The following is a 14,384-nucleotide window of genomic DNA, read 5'->3' as shown; positions in this document are numbered from 1 at the left end:
TCCTCTCCAGGACACCATGCTAGGCCAGAAATCAGCCCACTCTCAAAATTTCCATGATGGTATATTTGTTACACAAACAGGGTCTTGTTCAACTTGGATTGGGTTAGTTATCAACAGAATCAACAATTCAAGCCGTGCAGTTGAAGAATAGTAAATTAGAAACCATGCATGATGATGATGATACTTGGAGAGGAAAATACAAATAATAGCATATTTCAAATAATGTTTTCCATTTTTTGGTCCCAGGCATAAAGCGGAAGCCGATAATATTGAGAAAATAGCCAAGGAAGCAAATGATACGTCATCACAAGCGTATAAACTACTCTTGGACACACTAGCAGGAGAGAATGAAACAACTAATGACATCGGTGATCTAAATAGAAAGTAAGTCTAACATGGAAACATCTAATGCTTCTGGTTGTTTTGTTTTAAATATCTGAATTGCTTTTCAGAGTTAGAGTACTCCTGGTGGTTTAAAGAGTTGTGAAGAGGAGTAGTTTCTCTTTTTATTTCTTAACCCCTGTCTCAGTCTGAAGAATTCAAAGAGGGATATCTATGAACTACAGGAGTATTGAAATGCACTTTAATTGTATTTTACAGGACAAGAACTTTATTTTTACTCTTTATTATATATTTGCTGCTGAGGTTCTCTTGTTGAAATAAAACATTATAGCAACATTATTTATTGACCAAATGTACTAAATAGAAACAGGCACACCCTTTTTATTCATCATTCAATTTTAAATGGTAACTATACAGAAAAGCATTTGTACAATAGACTTTAAATATATTTTTCAGTGTCCCACTTCAGTGATGACCAACCAATTAATAAAATTATCAAATAAACATAAGATGGCAAGCAACAATAAAGAACAGAAGAAAAAAGTAGCTCATTAATGGACAGGAAAAGCAAGAAGAAAAAGAATGGGCCAAAATGGGGAGGATTTGATCGGAGAAAAAGTTTCTGAGATCCTTTGTCAGCTTCTCCATGCAAACATAGATCCATATACTGACTATTTCCTGCTTATATTAGTAACAAGATGGAAGAGAACAACTACAATAACAATAGCAATCCCCAGGGGGACCACCTGATCTATATATGACATTGCTATATAAGGCATTGCTCTATATACGATAGCAGTATTGTGACTCTTAACATGGTTTCCCCTGTCTATGAGTACGATGTTGCAGTCAAGAGTGGTCAGGATAAGTGATAAGCAGGCGATTTTTTGTGAAATAAATAATTGTTCAGATTCCCCACTAATTGTGACCAATCAGCATTACTCACAACCCATGATTTCCTTCTTAGGCGGCTTTCTACCTGCAGAAAGATGACCACTAGCAATGTATATCAAGCAAGAAATATGTTCAAGCTTGCTATAAAACAGCTGCACTGGATACATTCCATTAGATTGTTCAGAGTTGGCTTCTGACAGAGACAAAACTTTGAAGTATTTCCAGGATTTCAGTCATGGGAAACAATGAGACTCCTTGCTCTGAAACCAATATATGTAGAAATCCATATTTGAAATTATACAAAAGTCTTTTCCCTGAAAGCTTAATATTAGCAGGTTTAAGAGCATATACAGAGCAAATCTTCTCCAAAACTCAACAAACCAACCCAAATCTTCTCTATTTTGAATAATACACTGAACCCCATCTTCTTTCATCTGCTTTTTTTCCAGGCAAGTCTGCCTGCCTGCCTACAAATAAATAAATAAAAACTGTACGACACCCCTTCCCCCCATGCAAGGAATACACATGAATTCTAGCTTCCCCATAGGACGTGCATTTTAAAAAACAGCAGTAAATTACTAGGCAAGCTGACAGATCTATGGCTGTAAGCATTTTTCTTCTGTCCTACCTTACCTGCTGTTTTTCTCTCAACTTAATATTCAGTTCAGTGTAAACAAATAACAGCAGGGGCATTACCGATCCTGCTGCTGTATTTAGATCAGGGTGGGAGGAATGGAATGAGGAGAAGAATCACCTCAGAACAATCAACCCACTTGAAACGATGCTGCTCAAACCATTGAGCATCTGAGATTAAAGCCAAGACTTGGAATACAAGTGTTTAGCTTTGGGCTTGAGAACCCCACCAATGACATCATCAAAATAAGTTTGCCCAGCCCTAACAGCCTCTTGGTAAACACCTTGTAATAGCAGTGCTACACACCGCTTATGAAACTTATCCCAAGACAACACAGGATCTCCTTGCAAGCTGTATGCAAAAAATGAGCTATTTTTTTTAAAAAAATAAAGATTTTGTGGGACCAAGTAGACAAGATCCAGAATGGATGCAAGACATTTCTCATGGGTATTGACTAGTTAGAGGCTGCATGTAGCTCTCAGTATCATGAGATCAGGCTGCTGAAACTAAATTGCGAAATTAAAATGGCCACATTTTAATATCTCCAAGTTGTCCTCCCCCTCTTTTCGGGGGCCTGCTTTGGTTTGCTTTGGAAGTTTTAAGGGTAAGAATATGAATATCTTTCTAGGAAACGCATTGCTCTTATATGTTTCTAGGAAATACGTTGCTCAAATATAGGTTCCTAGGAAATACATTGCTCTCATACAAATCTAGAAAATGTGGAATTGAAGTCCTCACACCTGAAAGCTGCTAAGGTTGAAAAATACTAGTTAAGATGCATTTCCAAGAGATGTAGTTCTGTGAAGCATAAACTTGAAGGCAAATGCTTTGTTATAGTTTTTGTAGAAAAGCTGGTAGCTGTCAGCTCACCGGTGGGATTCAAAATTTTTTACTACCAGTTCTATGGACATGGCCTGGCTTGGTGGGCATGGCTTGGTGGGCATGGCAGAGGAAGGGCATGGCAGAGAAAGGAAAATCCCCATTCCCTCCCCACCCCACTAACCTGCTTTCCAGCTCTGTCTTCCTGTACAGGGCAACAAAAGAAGACCCAGCCGATCAGCTGGGACTCGGGAGGCAGCGAATAGATGGGAGCGGGGCCAGTCAGAGGTGGTATTTGCTGGTTGTCCGAACTACTCAAAATTTCCGCTACCGGTTCTCCAGAACTGGTCAGAACCTGCTGAATACCACCTCTGTGTCAGCGTCAATAAATTTGGGACTGCTGATTTTGGAAACTGGAAGATTAAGGACTAGATCGGGATGTCAAACTCACATCGTCACATCATCATCATGTGATGTAGCACTACTTTTTTCCCCTTCGCTAAACCAGGGTGGGGGTAGCCAGTGTGTGACACATCCAGCCCGCGGGCCGTGAGTTTAACACCCCTGGACTGGATGATTCAAGCAAATTAATACTAACTTCCAGTTTTAACAATATAGAAAGCAACAAAGTGAAATTTGGCTTGATTGTTGGAAATTGTCCTACAGGTAGTTAATTATTTATTATGTTTGAGCCACACCTTTCTTCTCAGAACTCAAACCAATTTACATAATACTTATTCCTCCTATTTCATTCAGAGCTTTTTGAGGTAGATTAGACTAAGAAGGATTGGCTTGATGTCAACCAATAAACTTCCAAAGCAGCAGACAGATTTGAGTCTGTTCTTTTTCATTTAAACCCAGCACATTAATAGTGGCGTTGCCTCAGTTTTTTAATAGTTACAGATGGTCTTCACCTTATGACTACAGTTGAGCCCAGAATTCCCATTGGTAAGTAAGGCAGTTGTTAAGTGAATTTTGCTCCATTTTACAATCTTTTTTTTGCCACAATTGTTAAGTGAATCAGTGCAGATGTTAAGTGAGTCCAGCTTCCCTCATTGACTTTGCTTGTCAGAAGTTGGCTGCAAAGTTTTTCAAATGGTGATTACATGATCCTGGGGCAGCCCAACTATCATAAATACATGGCTATTGCCATGTTCCCGAATTTTGATCATGTGACCATGGGGTTGCTGTAATGGTTGTAAGTGTAAAGAAATGATCCTTAGTCACTTTTTTTAGTGCTGTTGTGACAGTTATAACTGCCTGTAAAGATATCACAGAATATGTCACATTTGTGCTCTCACGGTTTGTGCTCTCATAGCCTCACATAGCCTCCAGAGCCGAGGTGGTGTACAGCAGGTTCTGATCAGTAATGGAGAACTGGTAGCGGAAATTTTGAGTAGTTCGGAATATCACCTCTGACTGGCCCCGCCCCCATTTATTCTCTGCTTCCGAAGCCCAACTGATTAGCTGGATCTTCTTTTGTTGCCCTGCACAGGAGAACGGAGCTGGAAAGCAGGTTAGTGGGGGTGGGGAGAGAATGGAGATTTTGCAGTATCCTTCCCCTGCCACGCCCACCAAGCCATGCCCAGAGAACCGGTAGTAAAAAAATTTGAATCCCACCACTGCACCAGAGGTCAATCTGGAACGAAGGAAAGTCTTTCTTTCTCTCTTCTAAGAGATGATATGATGGCTTTAACGAAGACTTTCTTGTGGCAAAACATTTGTGCTCTGCCATTGAGTTCCTCTTTCCATTTGGGTTACAGTTTCTCTTGGAAAAAAGTTGAATATCAAGATCAAAGGAAAAAAAACAATATTCTTAAAGCTGAGGAGTCTTCATGTTTTCGTGTGACACATGGTCCTACTCATGTTGTAGATCTCAACATCCCCCAAAATAGCCAAGAATGATCATTGGCTACAAAGATGTTTCTCAGGCCAGCCTTAGGCCAATAAACCACACAGAGCTCTAATGGAATCCTTTTGTTTCTTAGGTATAACCAAGCAAAGAATATTGCCCGAGACCTAGAAAAGCAGGCAAATAAGGTCTCTGCAGAAGCAAAAGAAGCTGGGGAAAAAGCTCTACAGATCTACGCAAATCTCACCACTCTGCCATCCATAGACACTGCAGGGCTAGAGGTATTTTGAGATGGGCTCCTTGCTGAAGGAACTTAAGATATTATGGTTAGCAAATCTTGCAAACGGCTGTACTGGCATAATCTTAGATGACAATACTTGAAGCTTAACTTCGGCTGAGGAGTTATTTATGAAATGCTTTTTAAAACAAATCATGCAAAAGACAGAATAGCCCCAAGTTGAGATCAAAGTTTGTAGAATATTTTAAAGCTATCTAATATGGATACAATTTGGCAACTAGGTAAAATTGTTCTCAAATGCATCCAGCCTAGTATTGATTACGCAGACACATCCATATCCTTTTCTTGAAAATGCAGGTGTCACTTTTCATTTTCTTCTGAGTGTATCAGCATTCTTGGATCTAGGAAAGGGAAACATTTTCAAAACAGGATAGATGAGGACTTGAAGGAATTTTTTTTTTTTCAGATTTAACTCTTAAACAAGGTATGTATCGATTAGGGAAGTCTGTAAAAAGGATTAGATGGCTCAGAGTTATTCTGTCTTTACATACATAACCAGTAAAAGAGGGCTGTAGTATACATACCTAGTTTCCAAGACACTGTAAGCCAATCCTTTTTTCTTGGCATTAAATCTGATTTAAAATTCGCGAATCAGTGTGAATCTAGCTTCTATAGTCATGTGCTAAGGACTTGATACTAGAATATTTTTTTCATTTCCCAGTCTAGTTTACCATCCAGGATTTTCTAAAGATCTTCTTCCTAATTACTAATCAGGTTCAACCATGATTTAGCTTTTTTTGAGGTCTCTATTCCTAAGACCTCCTATGACCACAAACAAATACATAAATTGGAAAGACATCTATGAAATAGCTTGGCAAACCCATGATTTTTCCTTGCAGAGGTAATAACCTCCTTATTTCAGTTTTCTGTTTTTTCGATTGTACAGAAATAGTGGAAACCATAGGAAGTCAAATTTGCTACATGTATATTTTGTATATTTTCATTACTTATGCTTACATCAGCACCCAAGGCGTATCTTGAGTCCTTATTAAAACATTGCATAACCCTCTCTTTCATCTTAATACATTAGAGAGAGCAAAAAGGATTTGAAGGAGAAGGCCTGCACTGGGCATAGTGGCAAGCGCCCAGTCCATTTATTTTGTGTAACTTTTAAAAAAAAATTGTGGAAAAAGATTATGATTCTTGAGCATTCCTGAAGACAACATCTTCAGCATCCCATTAATCAAAGATGTTGCTACAGAGAGCACAATGAGATCTACATCAGGTCTGGAATCTCTTTAAGGGGTGCGTTTGATCCAGTTCATCAGCTGATAGTTTTATAAGAAGAGTCTCTTGAATGTGTAGGATGATATATCAGTCTAGGTTTCTTAAATTTACTGAAGCTGTTTTTCTTCCTGTCTTTTCTCCATTTGCAGAATGAGGCAAAGAATATCAAAGAGGAAGCGCAGGAGTTAGAACTGCTCATTAAAGACAAACTAAGAAATTATGAAGATCTGAGAGAAGATATGAGAGAGAAAGAATTGGAAGTTCAAAATCTTTTGGAGAAAGGCAAGACAGAGCAGCAGGTCAGTTATAACTAACGTAAATTCTTTTCCCTGATATGTCAAGAATGGATGCTGTGTGGTCTATGTATTCACTCTCACAATTGCCACATATTGCAGAACTACTGCTTGATCATTATTATTATTTTTTTGAGATATAGAGTCTGTCAACATAAAGATTGCGCTACATATCACTTGTTTTTAAATATAGTTTGATTTTCATTTTATAACTACTGGAATGATACTACATGATTATCATATTTTTCATATGATAATGATTGGCTAGAACTGTGGGTAGTTTAGGGAACTTACCCTTTCTTGCATCTAGTTAAACTTCCTTTGATAGAATAGAAATAAATCCAGAAAATGGCCTTGCATTTTTCAACTGATTGCTTTTCTTGTGCTCGCGCCGTTTGAGCATTAGAATTTGACCAGGTGATGTCAGAAAGGAGCATATGATAACTTGCTGTGTATTTGCTTAGACTGCTGATCAGCTTTTGGCTCGAGCAGATGCTGCCAAAGCTTTGGCTGAAGAAGCTGCCAAGAAGGGAAGCAACACACTCCGGGAGGCCAATGAGATCCTCAACAATTTGAAAGGTAGGCAGCCTAACTTCCTGAGGAGCCATGTGACAGAATGGCAGGATGTCCTGCCAGAATAGACTTCTCTTTGAGCAGGAATCAAGGTGTTGTCTCGCTAGGTCTGTTATTCTGATTCTTACCGTATCTATCTCTACAACTTCTTATGGTTGAATATGTTCTGTTTAAAGGAAAGTTGTGTGTCACTTTGTGGGAAAGGCAGAATTCAATTTCCTAGGAATGGACAGGAATCTTGGGAAGTAAGACTAGGAACTAGTAATTGAAATCAGCAAGCAGAAAAGGGCAGAGGTTCCTAAATCCTTTAAGACTTTTTACTTAGCTTTGTGATACTCTTGCAAAACACATGCCATAGTGAGCGCAGCCAATGATAAAACATGGACCTTCCAGAAAAACAAATCAATGAGCTAAAAGGAAAATAATTTTTAAAACCATCATTATTTGCTTGCTATAAAACCTGTTTTATAAAAGGAACAGTGAGACACAGAAACAAATTCTTGACCAAGGACTTGAACACAAGGCAGAAGTGGGATCTGAATCCCAAGGCCAAACCATATTTACCTCCACAAAAAGAAAAAAAATTGATAATTCTTAAAGATGTACATACCAGGCACAAAAATCTACAATAGATAAAATACCTCTGTACACACAAAATAGCAAAATGCACAATAACAGGCAAGAAAAAACTGGGCAAGACACAAAAGTACCTTAGAATGTTTCAAAGTAACCACTATTTTTTTTTCTAAAAATTCCTGGGCAACTCACGTATAGCTCATACTTGTTCTTGGAAATATGGGCAATGCCTGCAGCACTGAAAAATTCATTTCCTTGCTTCACGCTGTGTTCCCAGATTTCTTTTTTTTTTTTTGAAGGAAGAGTAAGCAATCATGTGGACCCTTGTTGTTTCCCAGGAATTGCAGCTCAGTGGTGGAGAATGTGTTTTGCATGGAGATGTTCCCAGACTCAACTCCCAGCATCTCCAAATAGTAATAAGAAAGACATCTTCTATTTGAAACTGTGAATAGTCACTGTCAGTAAGAATAAGGCAGCCTTCCATGTCTTCATCCTTCCAAAAATTTAAGTCACAGTTCTCATAATCTTGGATCATTGGTTGGGCTGATGGAAATTGTGTTCTAAAGCATCTGTAGTGCATAAATATGTGCAAGGCAAGTACAGACAATATGAAGCTGGATGTTACAGTCATCCGATGCAAGTTTGCATCATGTATTTCAGACACAAGCCAACTAATTGCTTCAGAATTAAAGCTATATATAAATTAAGATTTTAGAAACAAGTATAAAACAAAGGAGTTGGTAAAACTTAAGTATTATGTTCACCTCAGTTTGAAAAGGGGTGGTGGTTGTCCTATAGAATATACTGTAGTGAGAATATGTCAGCCAATGATAGCTAAATAATATTTCAAGACATTGAGCTTGACAGCTGGAAAGCTGACGGTCTGCATTTGAAAGCCAAGCACCGCATCATGAGATGAGCTTCCCTTATTTGCCCCAGCTCCTGCCCACCTAGTTGTTCAAAAGCATGCAAATAGATAGATAGATACACTTGGTGGGAAGGTAACAGGATTCTATGCGCCTTGGCATAACGTCATGTGGCCAAATGACCTTGGAAATGTCTTCGGATAACATTGGCTCCCTTGGCTAAGAAACACGAATAAGTACTACCTCCTAGAGTTGGAAACAACTAGAAAGGGGAAACTTTTACCTTTATTTCAGTATTGAAATAAAGTGTTGCATAGTAACAAATAGGGATGATGATGATGACATCCTGGGACAAATGATAAAGAATACTATGATTTTCATCTTTGCTTTTGCAAACTGCCAGTGGGGTTAATTTAACTGCCATTGGACTGAAACGTTGGACTGAATAGATTTTTGTATGATCTGCTGTAGCTGCACTTTGCTTTTCTCTTGGTTTCAGACTTCGATAAACGTGTGAATGATAACAAGACCGCTGCCGAGGAAGCTCTTAGGAAAATTCCTGCCATTACCCAGACCATTATGGACGCAAACAGTAAGACTCGGCAAGCAGAATTGACACTAGGCAATGCGGCTGCTGATGCCAGAGAAGCTAAAAACAAAGCTGATGATGCTGAGAGAATTGCTACGTCTGTAAATAATGTAAGTCATGGGAATATGCTCTGACCCAGTGGTTAGAGCAATGGTTTCCGCATTGGTTAGAGAAAATTATGACAAGAAAATTATGAAAATTACCAAGATTCACAAATAGTCATTGACTATTTTGGAATGACTGGACTAAAAAGCTTGAGGTCTTTCATAAATGTTCTTATGGCATTAATAAAACTATTAAATTAAGGAATCTGTTAAGTGCAAATGCACATGGATCCTTGTTGAAATAAGTAAACAGTCCTCTGTGTTGCTTGGCTTTTGCTGTCTAATTTTCTAATCTTGGAATGTGTTCAGTATCTTTAAGAATTTGATTTCTGCCAATCCTAGAATGCTAGTGCCACAAAGGAGATTGCAGACAACACCTTTAAGACTGTTACCGAGTTGGACAAAGAAGTTGATGACATGCTAAAGCAATTGACAGAAGCAGAGAAAGAGTTAAAGAAGAAGCAACAAACTGCTGAACAAGATATGATGATGGCAGGAATGGTAAGTAACTATGATTGCTAAAAAAAAAAACATTCGGTTGTTTAAGATTCTCATCTATATAGAGATCGCAATGTGCTATTCTTAATCTTTTTTAACTAGGTAAAAGTACATATGTTTCTTGTCATGAGATTGCAAAACTCTTCTTACCATTGAAATCACATAATATTCCTCCTTTGGCTATCTTGTTCCTTATGGCATTTGTCATATTATGGAAGTGATATGAGATCAAGCATCAACGATAGTAAATTGATATTAGTGAGATCATTATTCAGTGATTTTAACATGGAATTTGTAGAAGTGGACATCCCAATCCAATCTCTAAGTTTGGTAGTAGGACATGCCATCATTCCACATAGCTATGTGTTCACCCATGAGACATTGGATAAGATGCATACTTTACATTTAATGTTACAGGCTACACAAGCAGCTCAGGAAGCAGAAGATAATGCAAAGAAGGCAAAGAGCTCTGTGAACAGTTTGCTGAACATGATTAATGATCTTCTTGAAAAATTAGGTATATTTCTCTATATATATATTTCCTTTTAGCTGATGATTTACTAGAAAATTCTGCCCTAAATGAGTCAGGTTATTGCCTTTGGCTATTCTTCAAGATGTTTTGATCCTCAACCTAATGAATCTTAGCTAGCAAAGTTATTTGCGAAGTGGTGCTTGAAATTATAGTCTAAACATTTGGAGGATATTAAATTAAATACACATCAATTGGTAATACAAATATTCACAGAAGTTTACAACTTCTACAAAATTTGAGTTTCTGAGGAGGCATTTAAAAGAAACTTGAATTGTGTGAGTTTGTGGCCCAGTACAAATATCACTATATTTTGATTCACAAATCCCCACCCCCACCCCAAAAGCTGGGGATTTCACAATTGGAATGCAAAATTAAAGAAACTGTTCCCTTCTAGTGTAGTTTAGCAAGTTTGGGTGATCTTATTGTTTCTTTAAAAAAAAACACAACAACAATAAACTTAGCAAAAGGCCATTCAATGTTATACCGCTATTAGAGATTCAGTCTTTCTCTCCAATCTGGTAATTGGAAATAGCTTTTTGTAATAGATTAAGGGGGCTTCCTAACTTTGTACTTTTCCATCTTTGTAGCACGGGTGGAACCTGTGGACCAGAGTCAGCTGAGCACTATTGAAGATACTTTAAATGCTGCAAAAAATCAGATGAAGGATAGTGATCTAGACCGGAAAGTATCTGAACTGGAGAAAGCAGCTGAAAAGCAAGCTAGTGCCATCAGTGAATACAACAGGGACATCAGCACCATTTTGAAAGACATTAACAATCTAGAGGACATCAAGAAGACCTTGCCAAGTGGCTGTTTCAATACCCCACACATTGAAAAACCCTAAGGGTGTGCCAAGGGCAGGGTGGGGGCATTCCCTCAGTGACTGGTGAAACAGTTTTGGCTGTGGAGTGCCTTAATTCCTAGATGATGTTCTTCAGGACCTTGACCTCATCTCCCACACAGTTCAGTCGTTCATTCTTTCCTAATTTGGGGTTGGGAGGTTTATATGAACTAAAAGCAATTTAATTACCAGCCTTGGGGCATCAGAAAGATATCAAGACATACACTCTATACGCTTCTTTGCTCAAACACTCTACATTCTTTTTCTCAGAAATTTTAATTTTAATTTACAGTATGATGGACTTGTACCGAGAACTGAAGTAAGGGAGGGCACAAACACAGGCTCTTTTATTCATCCTCTTTTCCATTCCTGTATCTCCTTCCCTCCTGCAAATTGTCGTTGATCTATGAAGGAAATGGTTTGGCTACCAAAGTATTAAATAGCAATGGCCAGGATGACCACCCATTCCGAGAAATGCAGGTGGGTTTCAGAATTGGCATTCTCCCCCCAAAAGGAGAAAAGGCTTATTCTTAAACTAGTAGCCACTTGACGCTTTGGTAGCCAGCTGCCATCTTTTAAGAACCTTTCTAGTGTGCAATATGTATATGTGTATCTTGTTTCCGAGACAGTTCTCAGAAATGCTTTTAAGGAGTCGTGAGTGGTATATTAGTTTTACATGGTGCTAAAGCTTGGCCTGTAAAGCAGGCATGCATTTGGGCCTGTAAGGATAAAGTCAGGCGCTTCAGTTTTAATTGGAAAAACCTGCTTCTGGCCAGAATTGTTCCTGTCACTGGACAGATTTTTTTTTCCTCTCTTAAAAATGAAAAAGAGATTTTAACATTCTCTTTACATTTGACTGGAGTGGGGGGAGCAATTCATTTAGAAAGAACTTTACTTGCTATGTTTCCCTCCGAAATATGAAACTGTTGTAACTTTATCTGGTCAAAACAAGCCCAAAGGATTTTGCAGTTCTCTTTATATCAAGTCAGAAAGTACTGAATCCCAGTAAAGTTTGAGCTGTTTTTTTTTCCCCCTGACAAAACAAGAAAAATGGTCAGGCCTAATTCTAGGGGCAAATATTTAGAAGTTGCAGTATTGACCAGCTGAGTTGCTTGCAACTCAGTACGAATGTCTGTCCTGTTTAGAAGTTTTGTCTCTTTTCTATTTGGGAAAGATTTATAGGTGGAAGGTGGTTTTCTTCATAATCTCTCATACATCATCTTGAACTAGAGGAAATCGTGTCAGCCTCCGATGCTTCCTCATTAGTGTGGTCTGATGCTTCCAGCCCCGCCCACCCTCCCCGCCTTTTGAGAACTGTGTGTACCAAGCCTTCAACACTATGCAACTTTGTACGTTTGCGTAGAGGGGAAGAAATTTTTATTACCTGACACACACTGGTGCTATTAATTATTTCAAAGTTATATTTTTGTGTGAATGTGGGGGTTTCGTGTCTTTGTTTCAAATCATGGCTATTTGTGTGAGGACATCTGTTTCTCTCTCCTCTTCCCCTGTGTAAATATAATTGGTCTTTGTTTCTAGAGAGGAACAGTTCCCCTGCAGTTCTTCATAATTAACACCCTACTTTCGCCCTTTCCTCCTTCCTCTTGATGTGCCTTGCAGGGGTGGTGGCAGTGATCGAGCATTTCCTCTGACCAGACCTGTCCCATTGCATTCCCATATTGGTCTTTAATATGTTCTGTGAGACTAACTTCATTTCCTCCCGCCCCCTGTATATTCCCTGGAGGGCCAACTACTTGCCCATTTCTTCTTAAAACCAGCACTGATGCCCAAAGCATTTGGGGCCCTATCATTCATGAAGTGGTAACATATTTTGGGGCCCTTTTAGTGATACTTTGTCAGCTGAGATTCTGCATGGTGCAAAATAGGAAGCCGATCTGGATTTATCTCCCCTTTTTTTATAGCGGGAGCAAAATATCACTTGAATTCCAAAGCTTCTCTGGATTGTCTTGTTGGTTTCCATTAACAATTTGAACTGATTCTGATGTTATGGCTATGAGCTTCTTGCTAGGCTTCTGTAGACAATATAATGTTGCTCTTCTTTTCACAGATAAATCTCCCCCAATGAAGACAATCATGTCAGGAAACAGGTTAAACTCTAGATCCCTTCCTTCCAGGCACACCATATTTCTATACAGAAGGAAATCAAGAACGGTTATAAGCACACGAGCTCTTTATGTATTTCTTGGACAGGTATCAGTCACACTACTATACTGAGGGTGGGATTGTTGCTGTAGGCCCACTAGCAGATCTTGAGCTCAGTTTTCAACACGTACCTTGGTGTAGAAAAATAAAAGTTGAGCTTCGACTTTGGTTTATGTTTTCCTAGTGCCTTCAATTCTAACCGCTCACCCAAACTGTACTTGTATCCTCCTTGTATTCATACATGAAGCAGTTAATCAAAAAATGACACCAGTATTTTCCATTTGACCAAGCCAGTCATATGGCTGCATTCTAACAGTATCACCTGCCAAAAAGATAAGAATATATATATATATATATATATTTTAAAGAAAGTAACAAAATTGAATCCAAATTGTGTGCTTCTGGCCTTTTCATTGCCCTCCTAGCATTTTTCCCTTTTTTTCCCTTTAAAAAAACAAACAAACTGGGTTTAAGTAACAGATTTTGTTTTATTTTTTAAATAAATGAGAATTTATATGGAATCTCTTAAATACTGTGTTAATAATAGCCATTATCACATTTGTATAGGTCCAAGTTATTACTTTGCATAACAAAATAATGCAACAGCTGCTCACAGAAATATACAAATAGGTGCCACAGGAAACACCTCCTGAAGAATTCCCCTCATTTAAAACACACACACACACACACACACACACACACCTGTGAGCACCTCTTGTATGTGCCTTCACTCCCTTTTTTTTTTTTTTTTGCTTTCAACCTCTGGTCTTGCTGCTTAGGAGCAGTGAACAAAAACAACAAAAATGCAACACTTGGCAGTTTTTGTATAAAACAGTATTTCTTATTTATAATAAAGTCTGAATATTTGTAACCCCTCATATTCTGGATTCTTGAGTGTTCATTTGGAAAATCACTGTTAACACATCTAAATGCCTTAGTGGTCTCTTATCAGGCTTCTGGAATGGGGTAAGGACCCATTTTACCACTGTGCAAATGAATCTATCACTGTTGGCAACAGATTCTGTATAGGAGGTGAATAGGGCTCTCCTAGCTGTTTCTTCTTAAGTCCCTGATTGTTTCTGTTCTTGGTAATCAGAGTCCTGGTGAAGATCAATTAGGGAACCAAGTTGCTATCATAAATCTGTCAGACATCTTAATGTGATCATCATACTAAAACGATGAACGTATACTGCAACACTCTCCAAATTAAAGTTCTAGGCAGATTCCATAAAATCCCATGTAATTCATGCTTAACTCAGAAGCCATTGAAAGAACACCTGATG

At 38.4% G+C, this 14,384-nt stretch overlaps 1 protein-coding gene across 1 annotated transcript in view; it reads left to right on the top strand.

The window, feature by feature from the left end:
• LAMC1 (laminin subunit gamma 1) overlaps positions 1–13,979 on the top strand; it is a 156,947-nt gene extending 142,968 nt beyond the window's left edge. Inside the window, exons 21-28 of the mRNA XM_026703271.2 lie at positions 247–384; positions 4,678–4,822; positions 6,216–6,365; positions 6,824–6,938; positions 8,874–9,073; positions 9,410–9,568; positions 9,983–10,082; positions 10,685–13,979. Coding sequence (XP_026559056.1) covers positions 247–384; positions 4,678–4,822; positions 6,216–6,365; positions 6,824–6,938; positions 8,874–9,073; positions 9,410–9,568; positions 9,983–10,082; positions 10,685–10,941 — 1,264 coding nt within the window. The 3' untranslated portion in view covers positions 10,942–13,979. The remainder of the gene's footprint in view (positions 1–246; positions 385–4,677; positions 4,823–6,215; positions 6,366–6,823; positions 6,939–8,873; positions 9,074–9,409; positions 9,569–9,982; positions 10,083–10,684) is intronic.
• Positions 13,980–14,384: the final 405 nt, after the last annotated feature.

The sequence above is a fragment of the Pseudonaja textilis genome, chromosome 3 (genome assembly GCF_049901715.1).
Source record: "Pseudonaja textilis isolate UNSWEBS1 chromosome 3, rPseTex1.2, whole genome shotgun sequence".
In the NCBI taxonomy this organism is placed as follows: domain Eukaryota; kingdom Metazoa; phylum Chordata; class Lepidosauria; order Squamata; family Elapidae; genus Pseudonaja; species Pseudonaja textilis.
This window is presented reverse-complemented; position numbering and strand designations above follow the sequence as displayed.